At 52.5% G+C, this 18,644-nt stretch overlaps 7 protein-coding genes across 7 annotated transcripts; 3 read left to right on the forward strand and 4 right to left on the reverse strand.

Annotated features, from left to right (window-relative positions):
• Window positions 1-1,056: 1,056 nt before the first annotated feature.
• Window positions 1,057-2,470, reverse strand: C7974DRAFT_443523 (phosphotransferase enzyme family-domain-containing protein). Its single transcript, XM_046145454.1, has one exon. It carries the CDS (start codon window positions 2,405-2,407, stop codon window positions 1,130-1,132), a length of 1,278 nt encoding a protein of 425 aa, XP_045992939.1. The 5' UTR covers window positions 2,408-2,470; the 3' UTR covers window positions 1,057-1,129.
• Window positions 2,471-3,022: 552 nt separating this feature from the next.
• C7974DRAFT_417485 (uncharacterized protein) lies at window positions 3,023-3,421 on the forward strand (the record flags this gene model as incomplete). Its single annotated transcript, XM_046144077.1, has 2 exons — window positions 3,023-3,154; window positions 3,206-3,421. 2 exons carry the CDS (start codon window positions 3,023-3,025, stop codon window positions 3,419-3,421), a joined length of 348 nt encoding a protein of 115 aa, XP_045992940.1.
• Window positions 3,422-4,317: 896 nt separating this feature from the next.
• Window positions 4,318-6,610, reverse strand: C7974DRAFT_63202 (uncharacterized protein). Its single transcript, XM_046146988.1, has 4 exons — window positions 6,280-6,610; window positions 6,144-6,227; window positions 5,919-6,081; window positions 4,318-5,866 (listed from the first exon to the last, which is right to left on the reverse strand). Exons 1-4 carry the CDS (start codon window positions 6,519-6,521, stop codon window positions 4,604-4,606), a joined length of 1,752 nt encoding a protein of 583 aa, XP_045992941.1. The 5' UTR covers window positions 6,522-6,610; the 3' UTR covers window positions 4,318-4,603.
• A 1,775-nt stretch (window positions 6,611-8,385) lies between these two features.
• On the forward strand, window positions 8,386-11,809 carry C7974DRAFT_320174 (uncharacterized protein; the record flags this gene model as incomplete). The annotated part of the gene is made up of 4 exons (XM_046138741.1): window positions 8,386-9,323; window positions 9,373-10,465; window positions 10,598-10,813; window positions 11,192-11,809. The coding sequence occupies 4 exons, from the start codon at window positions 8,386-8,388 to the stop codon at window positions 11,807-11,809; spliced, it is 2,865 nt and encodes a 954-aa protein (XP_045992942.1).
• A 569-nt stretch (window positions 11,810-12,378) lies between these two features.
• C7974DRAFT_417488 (uncharacterized protein) lies at window positions 12,379-12,988 on the reverse strand (the record flags this gene model as incomplete). Its single annotated transcript, XM_046144078.1, has 2 exons — window positions 12,379-12,531; window positions 12,779-12,988. The coding sequence occupies 2 exons, from the start codon at window positions 12,986-12,988 to the stop codon at window positions 12,379-12,381; spliced, it is 363 nt and encodes a 120-aa protein (XP_045992943.1).
• Window positions 12,989-13,818: 830 nt separating this feature from the next.
• C7974DRAFT_428234 (uncharacterized protein) lies at window positions 13,819-16,069 on the forward strand. The gene is made up of 2 exons (XM_046144590.1): window positions 13,819-15,640; window positions 15,696-16,069. Exons 1-2 carry the CDS (start codon window positions 13,826-13,828, stop codon window positions 15,936-15,938), a joined length of 2,058 nt encoding a protein of 685 aa, XP_045992944.1. The 5' UTR covers window positions 13,819-13,825; the 3' UTR covers window positions 15,939-16,069.
• A 1-nt stretch (window position 16,070) lies between these two features.
• On the reverse strand, window positions 16,071-18,592 carry C7974DRAFT_344345 (uncharacterized protein). The gene is made up of 2 exons (XM_046139337.1): window positions 17,774-18,592; window positions 16,071-17,726 (listed from the first exon to the last, which is right to left on the reverse strand). The coding sequence occupies exons 1-2, from the start codon at window positions 18,491-18,493 to the stop codon at window positions 16,140-16,142; spliced, it is 2,307 nt and encodes a 768-aa protein (XP_045992945.1). The 5' UTR covers window positions 18,494-18,592; the 3' UTR covers window positions 16,071-16,139.
• Between the last annotated feature and the right edge of the window lie 52 nt (window positions 18,593-18,644).

Consider the following 18,644-nt stretch of genomic DNA (forward strand, 5'->3'; position numbering starts at 1 on the left):
ATCATTGAAGCTCAGTGCACATGCAGTTGAAACAGTGTGGCGCAATTCTTAATCTTAGGTGCTGTCTAGTCATCTAACGGTGAGACATTACCTATTCACCAATGTGCCTCCATGCGATGAAATATGTCTTGTGATAGGGGTACTTGCGCACTTTCAGCTCCAGGTCCAATATGCATTCTTACGAGCTTCGCCACTTTGATGTCCCTCAAGCTTGTCTTCGATTGATCGGTTACTCGCATCAGTGCTTTAAGCCAGGCTTTAACCCATTTAATACAAATGTCATCCAAGGATCTATCAACTGCCAGAGAGATATTGTGATGGAACCGCTCGCGGTAGATGGTTTTCACCTACTCGGCTATTGGACGGACCTCGATCGATGTCGAGCTGGATTCTATCGTCGATGAAGTAGCGTGGGTGAACGATCTAGCCGATTTCGTATCCTTGGCCATCAAGTTTACTTTGTCGCGCGTCTTGTTCGGTAGATGAGTAGACACTGCCAACTCTAGACAAAGGGAGATTGAACAGCTCTACCTAGAAAGCAGCGACCTGCTGAACGAGAGTCTGTTTCTTGAGCCAGGACAGTCCGTGCCACACTTCGAGCAATGGCTGCGCATCGATGCGCTCCATGATCATTCATTCAAAACCAAGCTCGCCCTTCAGATCGGAGTTGTGAGCATATACCCGCGGCACTGGGATGCTGGTCCCGTCGCGGATGAAGGCGAGAGTGGCGACCTCGCTCTCCGTTTTCACCTTTGGTGCAGCCGGTAAGTAGACATGCATGAGATAGTGGCCTTTCATGCAGTCGAAAGCGTACAGTCTGTTGAGAGCACCACCCGCGAAGTACGAGATCTCGGGCTCCTGTTCGAGACCAAGATGTTACATAGCGAGCTTCTTCATTGTATCAATGGAACATATGCACTGGCTTGTAATGAGGACACAATATGGTGAACAAGGTAAATACAATGCCTTTCATGTCACTTGCAGGAGGAAAGAAGTCTCGAGTTCATGTTCAGATTGAAATCAGACTCTACTTTCTTATTTGGAAACATTGTATGACCTGTTATTAGGTGTGCGCGCTGACGATCTTTCGGGGTACTCCCAGACACAACGTAACTCAGCTATCTCTCGTTCAAGCATCGTACTTGTAAGGATCGAAGATTGACTCGGAGAGAGTCAGTCGTGGTTTCTTTCCTTCCAGAAGACAATCCAACCAACCCTCAACTTGGTGTGCGTACATTCCACTAGACGTAAACTCAAGAGCAACCATGATCTCGCGACAAGTTGTTCCTTCGTTGTGGATCTGAACCCATTGCGGATTTAGACGCTCCATTTCCTCGAGGAAGAATCTGTTCAGCTGCGTGACCTCATAATCATGCACCAGAGCATGGTGATACTCAACTACGTCTTCGTCCTTCTGCTCATTTTCTGTCAGAGGTTCGGGTGCGCAGTTCTCTTGTTTTCCATAATCGAGGAACTGAGGCACTCGACAAGCCTGCCAGTGAGGTGCAGCAACGGCACACTCCCAATCGATGATACCAACGAGGTCTCCCTTGTCGTCTACAAGGATGTTGTTGGAGCTCAGATCTTGATGTAAGACGCTCGTCGTTTCCAGGCCAACATCCAGGAAGAGCTTGGGAATGATGAGCTGGAGCTTTTCGTAGATGATTTGCGCTTCTTCAGCCTGATCTCGATCGTCTTCGTTGTCAGATATGCGCCAAGACTGAATGTCCTGGAGCAAGAGTTGCATATGAGCGAGTACATACTCAGCACTGGTTCGATATGGTCCACGGTGGAAGATTTGACGGATATGGCTGCCCACGAAGAACGTCGGCGATACTACCTCTCCGAGAGCGTGTTCCACAGCAGCGTCATTGCTATCCGGATGGCTGTTGAGATGATACTCATACAGGCTCCCAATGCTAGAGAGCTTGATGTGAAACATCTCAGATACGAACTCTGCCATCTTTTGGACGAGCAAACCCTTCTTGAGCCACGAAATTTCATTCCAGCAGCTGCGCAGTGAACGCCCGTGCACACGGTCCATGAGAAGCCATTCAAACCCGAGCTTGTTGTTGAAGTCCGCATTGTATGCGAGAACCCGTGGAATAGGCAGGTTTGTCCTTGAGCGGATGAATGCGATCGTCGCGACTTCGCTCAGCGTCTTGACCTTCGGAGCGACGGGTAAAGCTACCCTAAGAACAAAGTCCCCCACACAGCAGTTGACGCTGTAGATTTTGTTGAATGCACCTTGTGCGAGAAATGCGACGTCGGACTCGGCACCCAGCGCCTCTTGTACCAGTTTCTTGATGACAGCGATGGAAGGTTCCGCTGTCCATGTGGGCTTGGTGCCGAAAAGATTGTTCTCCCACTTCAATCCGGGTTGGCAAACGTCGCGTGTGGAGGTCATGCTGTATGGTTGCGTATGCGATTTTGGTGAGTAACAAAAGGCTTGCTGGAGGCAGGTGTAATTTCAAGTCGGTGTGGAAGGCGCTGGCAACAACAAACGCTTGCGAGACACGCTTTCACTTGACGTCAGGTCTAGGCAACGCTGACAAATTTGCTATTGTAAAACCTTGAAATTAACATTCTATTGTGCAACGTTAGAGGCCTTTAAGATATATAGCTCATTCAAATACCGAATACATGTGTCTATGAGTTGCAGCGGACGAGATCCGATGCCATGCAGCAGTAGGCCAGGCTACATGAAACAAAGCTGTCGCCCCGCTTCGCACGAATTCAAGTCGAGCTTTCATATATCCTGATAGCTAGTATCTGTCTCTTCATTGAGGCTGCGATTGGAGCCTTCCGTCACTGAGGGCCTCCTTCACCTGGGCCTTCGTTTGACCCTTCACCCGGACCTTCACTTGAACCCTTCACTTGAACCCTTCACTACAGCTTTAGTCGGTGCCTAGAAATAGCCTGTTATATATAAACCCTTTCACTCCTCCGTCTTTCCTGCAACTTCGCAGCTTCGTAGCTCACCAACAAAGATTTATAACCGATCACACTCCCAGTCGCCAAAATGAGTAAGCAGACGTACCTCGCAGCACGTGAGTTTATCGACGCGATTCCGGAAGACAAGCTTCTGGGCGGCTTCGGCGACGACAAGAAGTGCATCCACGAGGATGGCAATTTCCGCCTGCAGCTTCGCACTGTAAGTCTTCTCTCGCTGCACGTGTCTACCTCAAGCTAACTTCATCTTTAGCTGACCACCGGTCATCCCCAGTACTGGAACATCCAGGTGCAGTGCGACAAATACTCAACCATCACCTCGGTCAAGCTTGTCGCGGAGAAGTGCGATCAGAACGTGCACCCGATGGCTTGCGTCAAGGTCCCCGTCGAGAACATTTGGTCCCCAGCTCGGATCAAGGAGGAGCTACAAGCCGACCGCAAGGCCCGCTCCGGCAACCGATACGGTTGAGATGTCTCGATGGGAGCCTTCTCTTCGCCTTAGTGGACATCCCATAGTACCGACAGATGGTGGCATTCAAGGCGTTTACGGTATTCACGGCGCGTAAGGTCTTCACGGTTCTCGATCTTCCTTCTGGGCATTCAATACCCGCTCCTACGAGCACGAATGGTGCTTTGGCGTAATGGCGCAGTGATACCAAGACTAAAGTATCAAGACTGCGGGGAATATACACAAGGTCTCTTCATAATCACCCAACCTTGCTTTACATATGACGCTGTGAAGTGAGTGCCTTGGATTGTGACGTCAGATATTGCAAAGACAGTGAGTACCGAGATATTCGAATGTGCATTTCCATTAATACCTATCCTTCATACAACATTGCTCCGCCGGTCCTGCACCCCCATACCCCAACCCGTCATGGAAGATGCAACGTTCGAGCCTCAAACCTCCCCCAAGCACTGTATCCAATGAGGACAAACACTGCGTGATGCTATATAATAAGATTAACTATCCCCTGGAAAGGCGCGGCACACCGATTATGTACAATACCGCCCTTCCGCCCCCGCTGCAAATAAGAAGAGAAGAAAGTCAGTCACGATTGAAGCGCGACAGGGTATAGAACAGGAATCGTCGGTCAACGTGCGAGTCAAAATGTACTCGTAGTTGTTGGATGGGTTCGTGGAACCACGGTGAGAAGCGTAGCAAAGGAGCGTATTAGACACTAGGCTTCGGCCGTCAAATCATGAAGGATGCTGGAGTGGTGATACCTGTCTGAGAAGTGAGACGGTATGGATGTCGGTGTTGTGTTGAACGTAAGCGAAAAGGCCGAATGGGTATCAAAGGTCGCATATGAGAACTGAGATCGTGTCGATTTCCAGGATATGAAGCCGTTGTCGTGGCGGCGTTACGGTCTCTCGGGGGATGTGTTGATTAGCGTGCTCGAACCTGAAGACTTCTTGCCTGGAGTTCGCACGTAAGATGGTCGTGGTATCGAAGTCTTCTTTTTCGCTTTCGAGAATATTGATGACCTCACCGCTGAGACACTGACGCTAGGGCCGTTGCAGCCGTATCGATTCGGCGGGGTTGAGATCCTAAGCGGAGACGAGAAGAATGTTTGAGATGCAGAGAAGGATGACGGGGCTAAAAGGAGTCAATGAGCTGCTTGGAGCAAAACGGTCCGGGGCTGGAAGGTCATCGGTCACCTCCAAGACCATGTCCACTACCCGTGCTGTCACCATCTATCGTTTTGCGCCAATGCTCTGGTAAGCACACGCAGACGAGCGGGAAGGCCTTGATGTCGCTATCGATCTCAGTCTGCGATCGTCGTCGGCTGCCGTTGCTAACACCCGAGTCGCGTTGTTCGGCCTTCCTTGCTTCCCATTGTTCTGCTGATTCAGCTAGCCTGACACCCGTCGCCCAACCGTCGTCCCAGATACCGACAACCTTGAGCATGTCTCCGCGCTCCAACTCGAACTCGTCCCCAGCGCGTGGTTGATAGGCCCAGAGGGTGGCGACGGTGTCATTAGGGTGAATGTCGTCTTGGGAATAGTAGTCCTTGAAAAATTGCAGCTGTTCAGACTGTCCGGAGGCGACGCCATCCGGGCTCGAGAAGTTGCGTCCGTCCGATCCCGAGTGTGGAGAATTCGTACTGGACTCGAGGGCCGAGCGACTCGAGAGAGAGCCTTGCCGTTTGGGGAAAGCTGCGGCACCGGCAAAGGGGTGATGTCTCGAATCTGGGGAATCGTATGCGCTATGAGAGCCGCCAAAAGCAGTCATAGCCATCCCTCGATCGCTGTGATTATCTGAAGACGACGAGCCTTCCAGAGCGGACATGCGTTGCACACGAGCACCAGGTACGACAGCAGGCGGGAAATGGCCATCGCCACCGTAACTCATTGGCGGTGCTTTCGCGGAATGTCGTGATGGCGACGGTGTGTTCAGGATGCTGCCGGCTTGGCCTTGTTTCCTCCTGCGTAGACGCAGACAGAAGAAAATAAGGGCTGCTAGGATTAGTGCAGCACCTACGACAGCACCCACAGCAATACCCGCAATAGCACCTCCAGAAAGTCCAGAACGAGACCCGTTAGCCGCGGCTCCGTTTGACGCAGTCGGAGCACCAGTTGAAGTACTACTGGGGAACAGCGGCGGCATTGACACCGTTGTTGGCAGCACAACACCTACACAACGCGATTCAACATTCGAGTTGATGCAACACGTGCTAGTCGAATTGACGGTGCTGTCAGCGCAATGAGCGCACAGTCCCTGCAAGTTTGAATTGTATCCGCATTCTGTAGGCTCGTTGCGTACTGCTTCGATACAGCTACCACTGAGTGAATTGGCCGGTAAAGAGCAGCGGGTGAAATCGGCTCGTATCTGAGAGTTGGCGTTGCTACCAGGGGTTCCACACAGTTCCGGGGTAGACACTACTTCCTGCTCGCTAATCGCAAAATCCGCCTGTACGATGTTAGGTCTGCCATGACATAAGCATGGAAATAGATAGACATACACAAGCGCTTGCACAGAGTGGTGTCGAATTAGCGTCGCTCAGACCACATGGCTCTCTTGAGTTCTGTACGATGGCATTGCAAAGAACTGTAGTCGTGTAACGTGCATATAGGTCGGTGGTGTTACTAAGATCGACGTTTGAGCAGCCTAGAATATTCTGGTACCTATGCAGCTATCAGCATCAAGTCTCTCATTGACATATAGAGATCTGAAGGGTCCAACTTACTGTCGTTGCGTGTAAGTGGTTGAGATGTAAGAACGCAACTGGTTGTCAAAGGACTGTACGTCTGACACGAACGACAGGAACGAGCTACAACACGTTAATTGATAGGCAATCTAAAACTGTCCGGGTCTTAACATACAAATCGCCGGTCAGATTCGTACTAATTGATGCCGCACTGAAGGCCGGACATGTCGATGAGCCCTGCAGCGAGATGCAGTTGGCCTGAGCCATTGTCCTTGGTACAGATGCGGCGAGGGCCAGCAGCGCAACAGCGCCAGACGCAGTGCGCAGTTGCTTTGGTCGACAGGGTATCTGGGTCGATTGGCGAGACTCTTGCGTCGCTGGACATGGTGGAGCGTGGCCGCGGTGGCTGTGAGACATGTCAAGCTATCGTCGCGTGTCCGCCCACTTGACGGCGCGAGGCAGATCTGGGGCCGTGGGCTGCGGTGTGTTGACGGCGACGATGTTTGGAGAGAGCGGACGCGCTGCTTCACAGGTCCATCCGAAGTAGCGTAGTAAGGCTGTACGGCTCTAATGTGTATGCAAAGTAGATTATTAAATTAGACGCCGCGGGAATTGACGATCACGAAGTCTACGAAGGGAAAGAGCTGGGCCCTACCGCAACAGAGAAAGAGCGTATGGAGTGGGGAGCTGCGACGGGCGTGAGCCTTGAAGGAAGAGGAACAGCATGGGGAGCAGTCCGCGCGAGAGGCATTGCACGGCTACGGCCCACTAGCGATTCGTGCAGGGACTAGGTCTCTCTGCCAGCCAGAGCGTGATTGGACAGACCCATGCGCGCCGAAATGAGGTCCAGCCAAAATAATCTCAGACTCGTCTCACGTTGCCATTGATCGCTACTGCTGCGTCGATTGAGGCTCTTCATGCGGGATGATGGACAGCTGTCAATCGATGATGAACTCTGGAGTTGCAGTGCGTGGATCTGTGTCACTTCGCTTCGGGAGCAGGCAGCTGTCCTTGCTGATGCGTGCGCTACACAGACCATGGTAGCGAGCAAGACACAGCTTGCCCTTATCCATCGAAGCACCTGCCCACTTCAGGCGAACCCTTCTTGGCCGTCTTCCACTATCGATTCCCGTTGCCGTGGTCGCGAGAAACTGCATGGCGTTGCGTCTGATGAGACGCGTTCAGAGACCCCATCGGCTTCATCTCACATCAAACATAATAGTGATGGTATATGTCTTCAGAACCTGAACAACGGCCTTGCATTGCCGTAACTGCCGGTGTTCCTGGAAGGATGAGGTTGCATGGTGCCTTGCATAGGTACATCCCCGAGCAGCGACGCGTCTCTGGACCTCCTAGCTTCGCACAGACGCGTACAACAGCCATGCGAGCGGTCGGAAAGACGCTATGTGTGCCTGTAGCTTGTTGCACAGAGCTGTTAGCGATTAGATCCGTCCCAGCATCTGTTGTTCTGCCTGTCCAGTGTTACGACGTCGTGACAGCAAAACGGCGCCTCCCTGATGTTCCGTGCCAAGACGCACTGGTCCCTGAGCCAAACTTTATGCCAGCACTACGAGCACAACCAACATCCATGCATTCATGCGATGCGTGAACATCGCAACGTCTTGTCGACGTCTGACCCAGACTTCAGATACCCCAGCCTATACAAGTACGGGTCGAGTTTTTCGAGCCGGGCCGAAATGAGACACAATGCATTTTGCGCCAAGCACCGGTGGACGACAAGTGTCGTCTATGTATGTATTGCCGTCCACCGCCATGAGAACTCTCGAGTCGAAGGCATCGCCTTCTGTCTGAGAAAGCCCGAAGCGCCGCCATACTCACATTCGATACGAGCGCAAAGTCAAGGTTGTGAAAACATGTCCGTGCGCACCACTCGTTCGAACACGTCGACACACGAGGTATGGCAGGAGCGCGGGGAATCTTGGATGAGTCGAACCTGGAGCAGCATGTTTGCCCCGGTGTTGACATTGATCGTTATTCTGGGAACATCATGGCGAGGACATTGTCCGTGCATCCAATCAGTGGCGCAGTATTGCCGCCTTGCTGCGGTTGAACTGCGAGAGCCGCCCGGATCCTTCCAATGCTGTGATTCAAGGCTGAGTCCGTCGTGGCATGCTCTCTCCGCTGGCAAAGCCTTATGTTTTGATTAACAGCCCCCGAGGGCTGCGAATTCTGCAACAAACACGATCATTTGATATTCGTTGACCTACAACCTGTGTTTTCCGATTCCTATGATACAACATTGGGGGCCTCCAATCGAAAGATGAGGCTCCTAGAGACGATCGACGGCCGCACGTACAACCTGACGAAAGAGTTTGGTGGCGATGACCAGGTGCCTCCATACGCTATACTATCCCATACATGGGATGCAGATCAGGAAGTGATCTTTGAGGACATAGTCAAAGACAACAAAAGCAGGTACAGCAAGCTACACGCCTCCTTACGATTACGACTACATTCCGGTAAACGAGGCTACAACAAGCTTCGATTTTGTGCGCAGCAGGCCGTACGTGATGGTTTTCGCTATTTCTGGGTAGACACTTGTTGCATTAACAAGAAAAACACGCTGGAATTACAGACTGCGATCAATTCTATGTTCTGTTGGTATCGAGATGCAGCTAAATGCTACGTCTACTTGTCAGACGTGTCAGCAGCCAGCAAAAGCCGGGCCATCGATTCGGCCTCATGGCAATCTGCTTTTCGAGAGAGTCGTTGGTTCCGTCGTGGCTGGACTCTTCAAGAACTACTCGCTCCAGCTTCGGTAGAGTTCTATTCAAAGGAAGGTGTGCACTTGGGTAATCGCCTCGATCTGAAAGAAGTGATTCACGACATCACGGATATCCCTTTAACAGCTCTATCTGGAGTTCCTTTGGATCAATTTAGTGTGGACGAAAAACTATCTTGGGCAACAGAACGTGAAACCACTCGAGAAGAGGATGAGGTGTACGCACTACTTGGCATTTTCGACATTACATTGCCTTTCATATACGACGAAGGGTATGACAGGGCTTTAAGACGGCTTCTCGAAAAAATCTACGCTGTCCCTGATGAGCAAGAAACTTTGAAGGCACAAAAATCGAGATCAACCATACCGTTCGGACGCGATAGCGACTTTGTGACTCGGGCCAGTCTGAGTGCGGTGCATCGACTGTGCACAAAGCCTGGGATTCACGCAGCCCTTGTCGGTTTAGGTGGTGTTGGGTAAGTATCTAGACCATTGGCGATCTACACACCATTGACTAGATACCAGAAAGTCTCAGATTGCCATTGAGTATGCCTACCAGATGCTCGAAGAGAGGCCCGATACATGGGTGTTCTGGGTGCACGCAGAAACTCAGTCAAGATTCAAAGAGTCATACTATGCAATTGCTAAGAAGACTAAACTGAATGGTTGGGATGATCCTCAGGCAGATATCCTTCAACTTGTGAGCGTTTGGCTACGTAATGAAGCGAACGGACCATGGTTGATGATACTTGACAGCGCCGATGATGTGGGCGTGCTGTTTGACGATACTCCAGTATCTTGTGCGACCGATGGAGCCAACCAGACACCCGAGAAGCCGCCTTTATCGTGGTTTCTGCCACATAATTCTAATGGATCCATGCTTGTTACCTCTCGAAGTCGCGAGGTTGCCTGCAGGCTCACTGGGGACGCCAGCAATATCGTTGAAGTCGGGCCAATGGATTACCAGGATGCCAACACCCTACTTAGAAAGAAACTTACTGGCAACGCTCGACAAGATGAGGCTGATCAGTTGATCAGTCTCCTCGGAAACATGCCACTCGCTCTCACTCAGGCGGCGGCTTTCATCAACCGGACTCCCCGCATGAGTGTCGCAAGGTATCTGGACGACATCTGTGGGGACGATATATACCTGTTGAACAAGAACGTAGTGGATATTCGCAGGGATGATCAGGGTTCAAACTCAATCATGACGACGTGGCAAATTTCGTTCGAGTATCTCCGCAAACGCTCTCCGTCGGCTGCTAGACTGCTATCGCTCATGAGTTTTTTCGACCGACAGGGAATTCCAGCGTCGCTCCTTCTGCGTCAGTATGCTGAAGAGGGACTTGGCGAAGCAGATTTTGATTCTGACATGTATATGCTGACCAGTCTCTGTCTCGTCAAACAAGCTGGCAAAGCAAGTTTTGAGATGCACGGACTCGTACAGTACTCTATGAGGAGATGGCTTGAAATGCAGGATGAGCTCGAGCACTGGAAGGGAACCTGTATTGCACTTATCTGCGAGGACTATGCCGAACAGGGACGCGAGAATTGGCCCATCCAACAATCTCTGCTCCCGCATGCTCTAGCTGCTCTGGACATACTCCCTGTTAGTGCAGTGGCCTTAGAGTTCTGGGCACTTCTGTCACTACAAGTGGGTCGATACCTGGGTGTGATGGGCGACGACAAACAGTCATACAAGCTTATCAAGACTGCTTTCGTCGTCTATGAGATACTATGCGGTCCTGAGGATCCGTCAACACTCAAATGTTTGAATAGCCTCGGGTTATCATTGAAAATGCTAGGCCGATACGAAGAAGCAAAGACTGAACTCCAAAAAGTGGTAAATGCATATGAAAGTACATTTGGAACATCCGATCTGGCCACGATCACCTCTAGTATCAATCTGGCTTCAATATATAACGACCAACAGCAATGGACCGAAGCCGAAAAGCGTACTAAGGAAGTGATACAGACATTGGATGATGCAGGGATGAATCAAAGTCACCCCCTAGCATTGAATGCTCTGAATCTCCTAACGAATATCTACCGAGATCAAGGACGATGGACAGATGCTGCGAATCTCAGTGTTCGGATTTTGAAGGTTGTCGAGACGCAGCTGGGTCCAGAGGCTCCTTCGACGCTGGCAACGAAGGAGAACCTGGCTCACACTTACAGATGTCTGGGCCGCTTGAAAGAAGCTGAAGCCGTACAGCTTCAGATTATCGAAAGCTGCACGGCAGGAAACGGGACAGAGCTAGAACTGTTAGGATACAAAGCCAGCTTGGCCCAAACATACAGATCACAGCACCGTTTTGACGACGCCGAAGCACTGGGAGTACAGGTCCTGCAAACCAGCAAGGAAACGCTGGGGCCCGACCACATGGTTACCATGACCCGCATGGCTAACCTAGGCACAACATACTGGCAAGCAGGGAAACTCGAACAAGCCCAAGCGTTGGATATACAGACTCTCGAGCTCCGCAGGATCAATTTAGGAGAAGACCACCTGATGACAGTGGACAGTAAAAACAACCTCGCAGAAACCTACTTGTGTCGGAGGCTCTACCGTGAGGCCGAGGCATTGCAGTTAGAAGTCCTTGAATACCACATCAGGACAGATGGAGAACTTCACCCATTCACACTTACAATGCAAAGTAATCTGGCGATGACGTATAAGCATCAAGGACGCCTCTCGGAGGCTGAAACGCTACACAAAGAGACTCTGACCAAGATGACGGAGGTATCGGGGCCTGATAGTCCGAACACACTAAGTTGTATGAGATCTCTCGCATGGACGTACGAGGCACAAGGTCGCCTCAAGGAGGCTATCGAGCTGATGGGGAAGTGCTGTGAGACATTTGATAGAGTGTACACGCCAGACAGCGGAGAAATGTTCGGGTTTAGAGAGACCTTGAGGTCGTGGAGCAAGGAGCTAGAGCAAGGCTGCGATGAACATTAGTTGATGTATCACCGTTGGTGGTGCATGCTTTACCCAGAATAATCTCAAAAAGTGCATGCTTACCACCAGCAGAGAGCGACTCCTTGCTTTGCGCTACACATCATGCCGGGTATTTCCATGGATTTTCATGATGATGTACAGTCAACACACACTCAATGCCTCGTAATATGCTTCAGGATGCTCTCAGCTTATTGAGGTCGGGATTGGGGTGTAATCGAAAGGATGAAACCACTTGCATATTGATAAATCCCTCACCATTGGAGTAATGGTTGATGGGCGTTTATTCGGCTTTGAGAAAAAGTGCATCATGATTCGGACGCACGTGAAGGAACTCATGAATTATGTTCACGACCCATCAGATACAACATTGTGTGGTCGGTATCCAAACACATGCAGCGCAGACCTGCACGGCAAAAGCTGGAGGCTGTGGATGGACTCCAAAACGCCATGCTCTATGCGCAGAAAACGACAAATCAAAACACCGCTCTAGCACGATTACCGGCCCACCTACAATACTTGCTCTACCATAGCTATGATCATCATGTTGCAGTTAATTCAATCAAGTCCTCTCAGTCGTGCCTCATAATCGCAGTATTCGCGTCAGCCTCTCGCTCCTTCTGATTCTTCTTTGAGACTGCTATTAGCAGATTGCGGTCTGTCTGTTTTTTTAATGCGTCGAGATTCTTCTGAAGGCCGCCAGTTGAGGTCTTGTTTGCTCGAGCCTGTATCATGAATATCAGCCATGCGCTTTTTCTTCAAACGTCGGCAGCGTCAGCGCAAGCGTAGGCACTACAGGACACCAGCTCCCGCACACGACTCGGCGCAGATATTCGGTCTACCATCTGAACATCGTTGTGCCGAATCGAGAGAAAAGCCGATGACCTGCAGCGCACCTTTGCTGACGCCCAATCACATGTATGCCCTCATCAACACCGTCCTCCTCTCCCGACTCTTCTGCAATGTACGCACCTCTGCAGCAGCGCCTGCCGCCACTTGGGGTTTGTCGCTCGAATTACTGTCGCCCAGAGTCCTCGGTGGACCTCCAACAACAGGCTTCGCCGACTTTGAGTTCGCAGTCGCAGGGACCGAGGCCTTCGTTGCTGGCGCGGGAGCAGAGCCTAGGGTTCGGCCGGGGCCGTCGAAGGCGTCTTTGGACTCCTTGCCACAAAGATTGCCCATTTGTGTCGCAGAGATGGCTCGACGTGAATGGGAGATTTATTCGAGGTGGAAGTGTGGAGATGCGGCAAATGGAGAGATGGCGGAATGCGGAGACCAGCCTCGAAGACCCTCGGTGGGGGGAGTGGCTGTGCGTGCCGCGAGCCGGGAAGAGGGTGCCAAGCGCCAGATTCTACCATGGTCAGGATAGCAGGAGGGCTCCGGCTGAGAGACGTGTTTGGCCGGAACTCTGGTTGCATTGTTGGGGTCGATACATGATTGCGAACATCTGTTCAGTGAGACGGTTGTGTGATGTTTGACGTTGGCTGTTTAACAGCGCTCAAGCTTTGCGCCTTTGTGCCCCTCAGTCACGTGCGCAGATCTTTGACCGGGCGGTAGACCAGAGACTCTTCACAGAATCTCTCTGCCGCACTTATCGGCCGTTTGAACTTAATCGTGGTTGCATCTGCAGCTGTTCAGTTCGGCCAACGAGCTCTACCTGGGAGCACGACCAGGGACGGAGCCAATGAGAAGGCGGCAGAATCGCTTACAGAGTGGATCGCCATCACCACGCTATTCACTCTTCTGAGCACATGGCTCTTTTTGCGCCGGAACAACTCTCGAGCTGCTGCTGGCCTAGAGGCGCCCTCAACAAGACGCTGTGCTCAATGCTGTGACTGCACTCACCCCGCTACTTCGCCACTGACGTTTATGCCCCTCTTCTTCTACCGAACGGGCGGAGCGTATATTTACAGCTGAGTACCCGAATGTCCTCAAATGTCACAAGTCTTGGCACGTGAAGGACTGAGATATCACCTTTTCATAACAACGTAGGTCCCCGACAATCCTCCGCGCGCCACCATGGCTCCGACTAACGGTTCTGTAGACCCTGATCTTGACGAGGGCTTCTTTGATTCCATGTTTACATCCCTAGCCGCCCCGCTCGCTGGATCAAAGCGAGATGCGGCCGTTCTGAGCGGCGATGAACTCCCAAGCCAATCGCTATCTCAAGCGATAGGTACGAGCCAGGGAGAGTACCTGGCTGAACACGTCAATCCACAGGCTCTGTGTTGCAGTCACTGCCCGGAAGTGCGCCCGTCCAAGCGCAGGGCTTCAGCGCACAAGGTTGGCGAGTTTCACAATCTTACGGCAGAGTCGCACCCACCGATTGGCACGGACCAGCAGTTTCCAGACGATTGCTTCGAGAAATTCTGCCAGGAGTGCAACTTGGATGCTGCTTGCCCGCCTAACTGCGATCTGGCGTGTCCTGGCGACGACGCCTGTGATACTGTCTGCACGCCGGATGATGCCTGCTTCGACCCACACTGCTCACAGAGCCCGCAAGAATGCGCGGACGGCTGTATTGACCCAGAGTGCACCAAGCTGTCGTGTCCAGACCAGCCGTGCTTCTGCCAGAAGTGCGATGCCCTCCCTTGCCCTCTAGGTGACCCCGACAACGACTGTCACTTCGCCCACTCAGCACCTACTGGCGCTGGCACGATTTACTGTTACGACAACGCCCCTTGCCACTTTCAGGACCAGTATCCTGCCCACACTGGGCCGCTTGCCGCCTACGAAACCTATCCATGCTTCTCTCAAGCTCACACACATCTCCACGGAGACACTGCCTCAACACACGCCTCCACCGCGCCTACACCTCTGCTGTCGCCCAGCAATTACACATCTCTGGAAAGCGCCTTTACCAGCGAAGCTTCTCCAGCTCCTGGGCACGGCTCCTTCATCAACAGCTGTTTCCTCAACATCAGTGGAGATCACTGCCACATTGACAACTCATGTTGCCATGGAACGAGAAGAGCATGTGGAGATTATCCAGCTGCATCTCAGCAGAACCTCGATCTTTGGAATAATTCTATAGCCCAAGGCAACGGACTGTCGAACGGCTTCATGACCTTCGGCCTCAACAGTCACCCTACCTCACCAGTCACCATGGGTGGCATGTCAAACGGAGATATGTTCAACAGCCAATACAGCAACTCGATGATGGGGTTCAGTGATAACAATTGGATGCTCCCTGGCCCTTCTTTCGAAAACAACTTCTCGCATACCATGGGCACCAGTAAACTTGACTTCCTGGCCTCAGCAATCCAGCAGGAGATTATGAATCCTATGAACTCTCTCGCTGCCGCATCTGCGAGAGATGCTGCTTCAGTCCTCGACACCCCAACAAACCCCAGCACCCCATCTAGCGAAGCGAACTGCATTTGCAAGTGGCAGCACGCTCCCGGCCTACTCTGCCATGCCGTGTTTCCCACTGCCTCCGCACTCCACAAGCACATCAAGACAGCCCACGTCGACAACTGTGCATCCTGCTTCTGCCAATGGGAAGGCTGCGACGCATCTTCGAAAGACTTCAAGCAGCGTTCTAAGCTGTCCCGCCATCTGCTCGGACACGCAGGTTACCGACCGTATGCATGCAGCTACACCGGTTGTGACAAAACCTTCGCCACAAACCAAGCCAAAGACAACCACGAACGCACGCACACCGGCGAGCGGCCATACGTGTGCGATCGCTGTGGCTACACAACAACGACGCACACGCAACTGCAGACACACATCAGTGCGCTGCACGAGGGCAAGAAGCCACACAAGTGCCGGTTCTGCGACTTCACATGCGCAGACAGCAGTAACCTGAGCAAGCACGAGAGAACACACCAGGTATGTCCCTCCACCCACTACCCCCTTCGCTGCAGCCTGAGCTAACATGCCCCAGACACTGCGCCCCTACCGCTGCCCTCACGTGAACTGCACGTTCAAGCCCGACTGCCGCTGGGAGAACCTCAAACGGCATCTGCGCCGCTCGGGCCATTGTTCTGAGCTGCTGATTGAGACGAGCGACGAGTATAAATCGTACAGGGAGAGTGTGCGCAGGGAGATCGATGACTGGCACAGGCGGAATGGGGATGAAGCTCAGGGCAAGTTGAGTCGGAGAAAGGGGAGAGGGTCGGTTGGGTGATGAGTTGATAGCATTTGCTGGCGACATTGGCAACATTGGCGACTGAGCATCCTTTGCGATTAGAGCATCTTTTGATGTACACGATACCATGATGGAAAAGCATCTCACCAGTATTGAATTACAAATTATTCAACTTCGATCCTTGGACTCGTTGCCGCGTGCCAGTCCCTCAGAGCAAGTGATGATATCTATAGCCTCCTTCTAGCAAATCCTCTCGTGTGGCTCCCGCCACGGTACACCCAGCGCCTCATAAATTTTCCTCTCGGACCGGCCCTCCACCAAGGTCCCCTCATTTAGCTTCTCCCCCCTTCTCCCCCGCTTAACGTCCTTGTATAGACCCTTCTGGTTTAGCCGCATCCCCTTCTTCCTCGCCAGCAACCTCACACTTCGGTTGAAGATGTCATTGCCGGTGAAATACATCAACGCGGCCCCCATCTCGCCCTCGGGAACAATCAACAAGTCCAGCCGCCGCCACACCGCACTCCCCGGCAGACACGCCGCCCCGTGCCACTTTGTCCCGCTCGCATCTCCAGAGCGCATAGTCGCGAGCGCAACCTTCAGCACGCCGGACGCGAACAGGTTGGGCACGAGGGTCTCGAACACGATAGTCCGCAGTTGGGACAGCGGCGTGCCGGGGCGTGTGATCAGCATGTCGATGTCCCCCGAGTGCGCGGCGCCACGGCGGTAACTGCCCATGACTGTTGCCACACACTCGGGGTCGATCGCATGCAGCGCGGTCGAGATGAGGGCGCCGTGGGCGGCGACCTCGGCGCGGGGGATGCGTGCGTTGAAGTCCGCATGGTGCTCGACGCCGACTTTTTGGCTCGCAGTGAGGGTCGCGTGGGCCTGTAGGTCGGCCAGCGTACGGTGGCCAGCTTGGACCCATTTGCCCGCTCGTACGAGGCCGGCACCATACACGCCCAGGAAAAGACGGAAGACCTGATCAAGAGGGTCATCTTTAGTAGCGTCGAGCCTACGCAAGCGGTTCGTAAGTACAATCTCCTCGATCTTGTTGGCTAGTCGTGTGCCGATGAATGGCAGTGCTGCAGCCTGCTTTGCGGTTCTGATCTTCACGGTTTGCTTCTTCAATGTTGTGACAGCACGCCGGTATGCCAGTGTACGCCACTGATCTTGCATTTGATCGTAGTGTCTGCCCATCTCCTCGAGGATCTGGATGGTGCGGGCATTCGGATTCTGTGAATAGCCGCTGGTGCCTGGATCCATGCACTGAAATCCACTCTGATCGAAGACTTTCTTCGAGGCCCGAGTGATTGGCTTCTTCCCGACCTTCGTAGGTGCTTGTTCAGGCTCCTCGTCGGTTCCTGAATCATCGTCATCCGTTGTAAAGACGCTCGGAGTAGGAGATGCTGAGTCGTCGCCGTCGTCGTCGTCGATTGGCAGATGCGCAATCGCTTTCGTCTCCTGTATAGCCTGTAAAAGCTCCGCTCCAAACGACGCATCTGGGACAGTGGCCTCAGCTGGCTCTCCGCCATGGCCATATGTTGGATCGACCGCGGACTGACTTGGGATACCTTCTTTCGGCATCGAATTCCTTGTCTGAGAGGACATGGCGTCCTTCTGCTTCCTTGTCGGTTTGATCTGCAGTGATGTCTGTGATTCGCCCAACGACCCAGGAGTAGGTGCCGGTATATTAGGCGTGTGAGGTCTTGCTTCAATCTGCTGTGGTGCACCTCGGACAGCGTAGCGTGCTGCTGATGGGTCTTGCAACGCGCCGAATTCTATCGACTGTGTTATATATGTATCGAATCTCGCCAGGACTACCTTCCTCTGCTTTTCGTTAGCCAGACGATAATACACTCGAAACGGAGACGGACCGGAAGTCCTGCTCGATTCAAATTTCGCAGTAACTGCGCATATGTACAGCTCGCATCGTCAACTAGGACGTACGAGACATCATCTCTCCACTCCTTGACCCACGCTGCCCCGAGTCGGATCAGCATATGAATGCGTGTCCGTCGAACCATACTTATGTCATCGTTGGGATAGAAGTAAACAATCTTGCCTCGTAACAATTGCTTGCGCTCAGGTTCGAGTTTGATATGCCTTGCTGGCTTGACGTTTTTTCCGTTCTTGAGCTCACGCGGTATCTCACCCATTCGGTGATAGAAGGGCGTCGTGTCGACCACAGGCATAGTAGGCAGAGATGTGACGCGCCTCGTTTTGCCGTTATCATTGCCTTCAGTACCTCTTGATTTCCGCGCTCGTAGCTTTGTAACGGGAAGACTTGGTGTTGATTCCACCTCAGGAGCTGTCGATGGACGATTCAGAGCTTCAGCTTCAGCTTCATCTCGTGCAGCTGCACGCCGCCGCATCATGTGAGCTTCGAACTCGGCTTTCACTTCTTTGGGTGTGGGGCCTAGGAAGCTGCTTGTCCGCCGCGCAAGCTTTGGTGGTTTGCGCCATGGCATTTGGGTCATCGCACGCCCGATCCTCTCAGCGGCTGCATCGTCACAATCGCGTTCGTCGTCTGAGATGTCTAGTAGCTTCTGCTCTTCGAAGTATGCTTGCTTAGCTGCCAGCTCTGCGTCTGACATGGTGTGATGTTGTGGCTTTGTTGTTAGTTTGGTTCAAGATATCGAGTTGCAAGGTGAACTGCGGAGAAAAGTGTATGTTGGTAACATTTCGAGTTTATGATGTTGGTGAAAGTAAAATGTAGCTGCGCGTCCGCGGTCACCTAACCACGAT

The sequence above is a fragment of the Boeremia exigua genome, assembly GCF_020726555.1.
Source record: "Boeremia exigua strain MPI-SDFR-AT-0100 chromosome Unknown C7974scaffold_12, whole genome shotgun sequence".
Taxonomy (NCBI): Eukaryota; Fungi; Ascomycota; class Dothideomycetes; order Pleosporales; family Didymellaceae; genus Boeremia; species Boeremia exigua.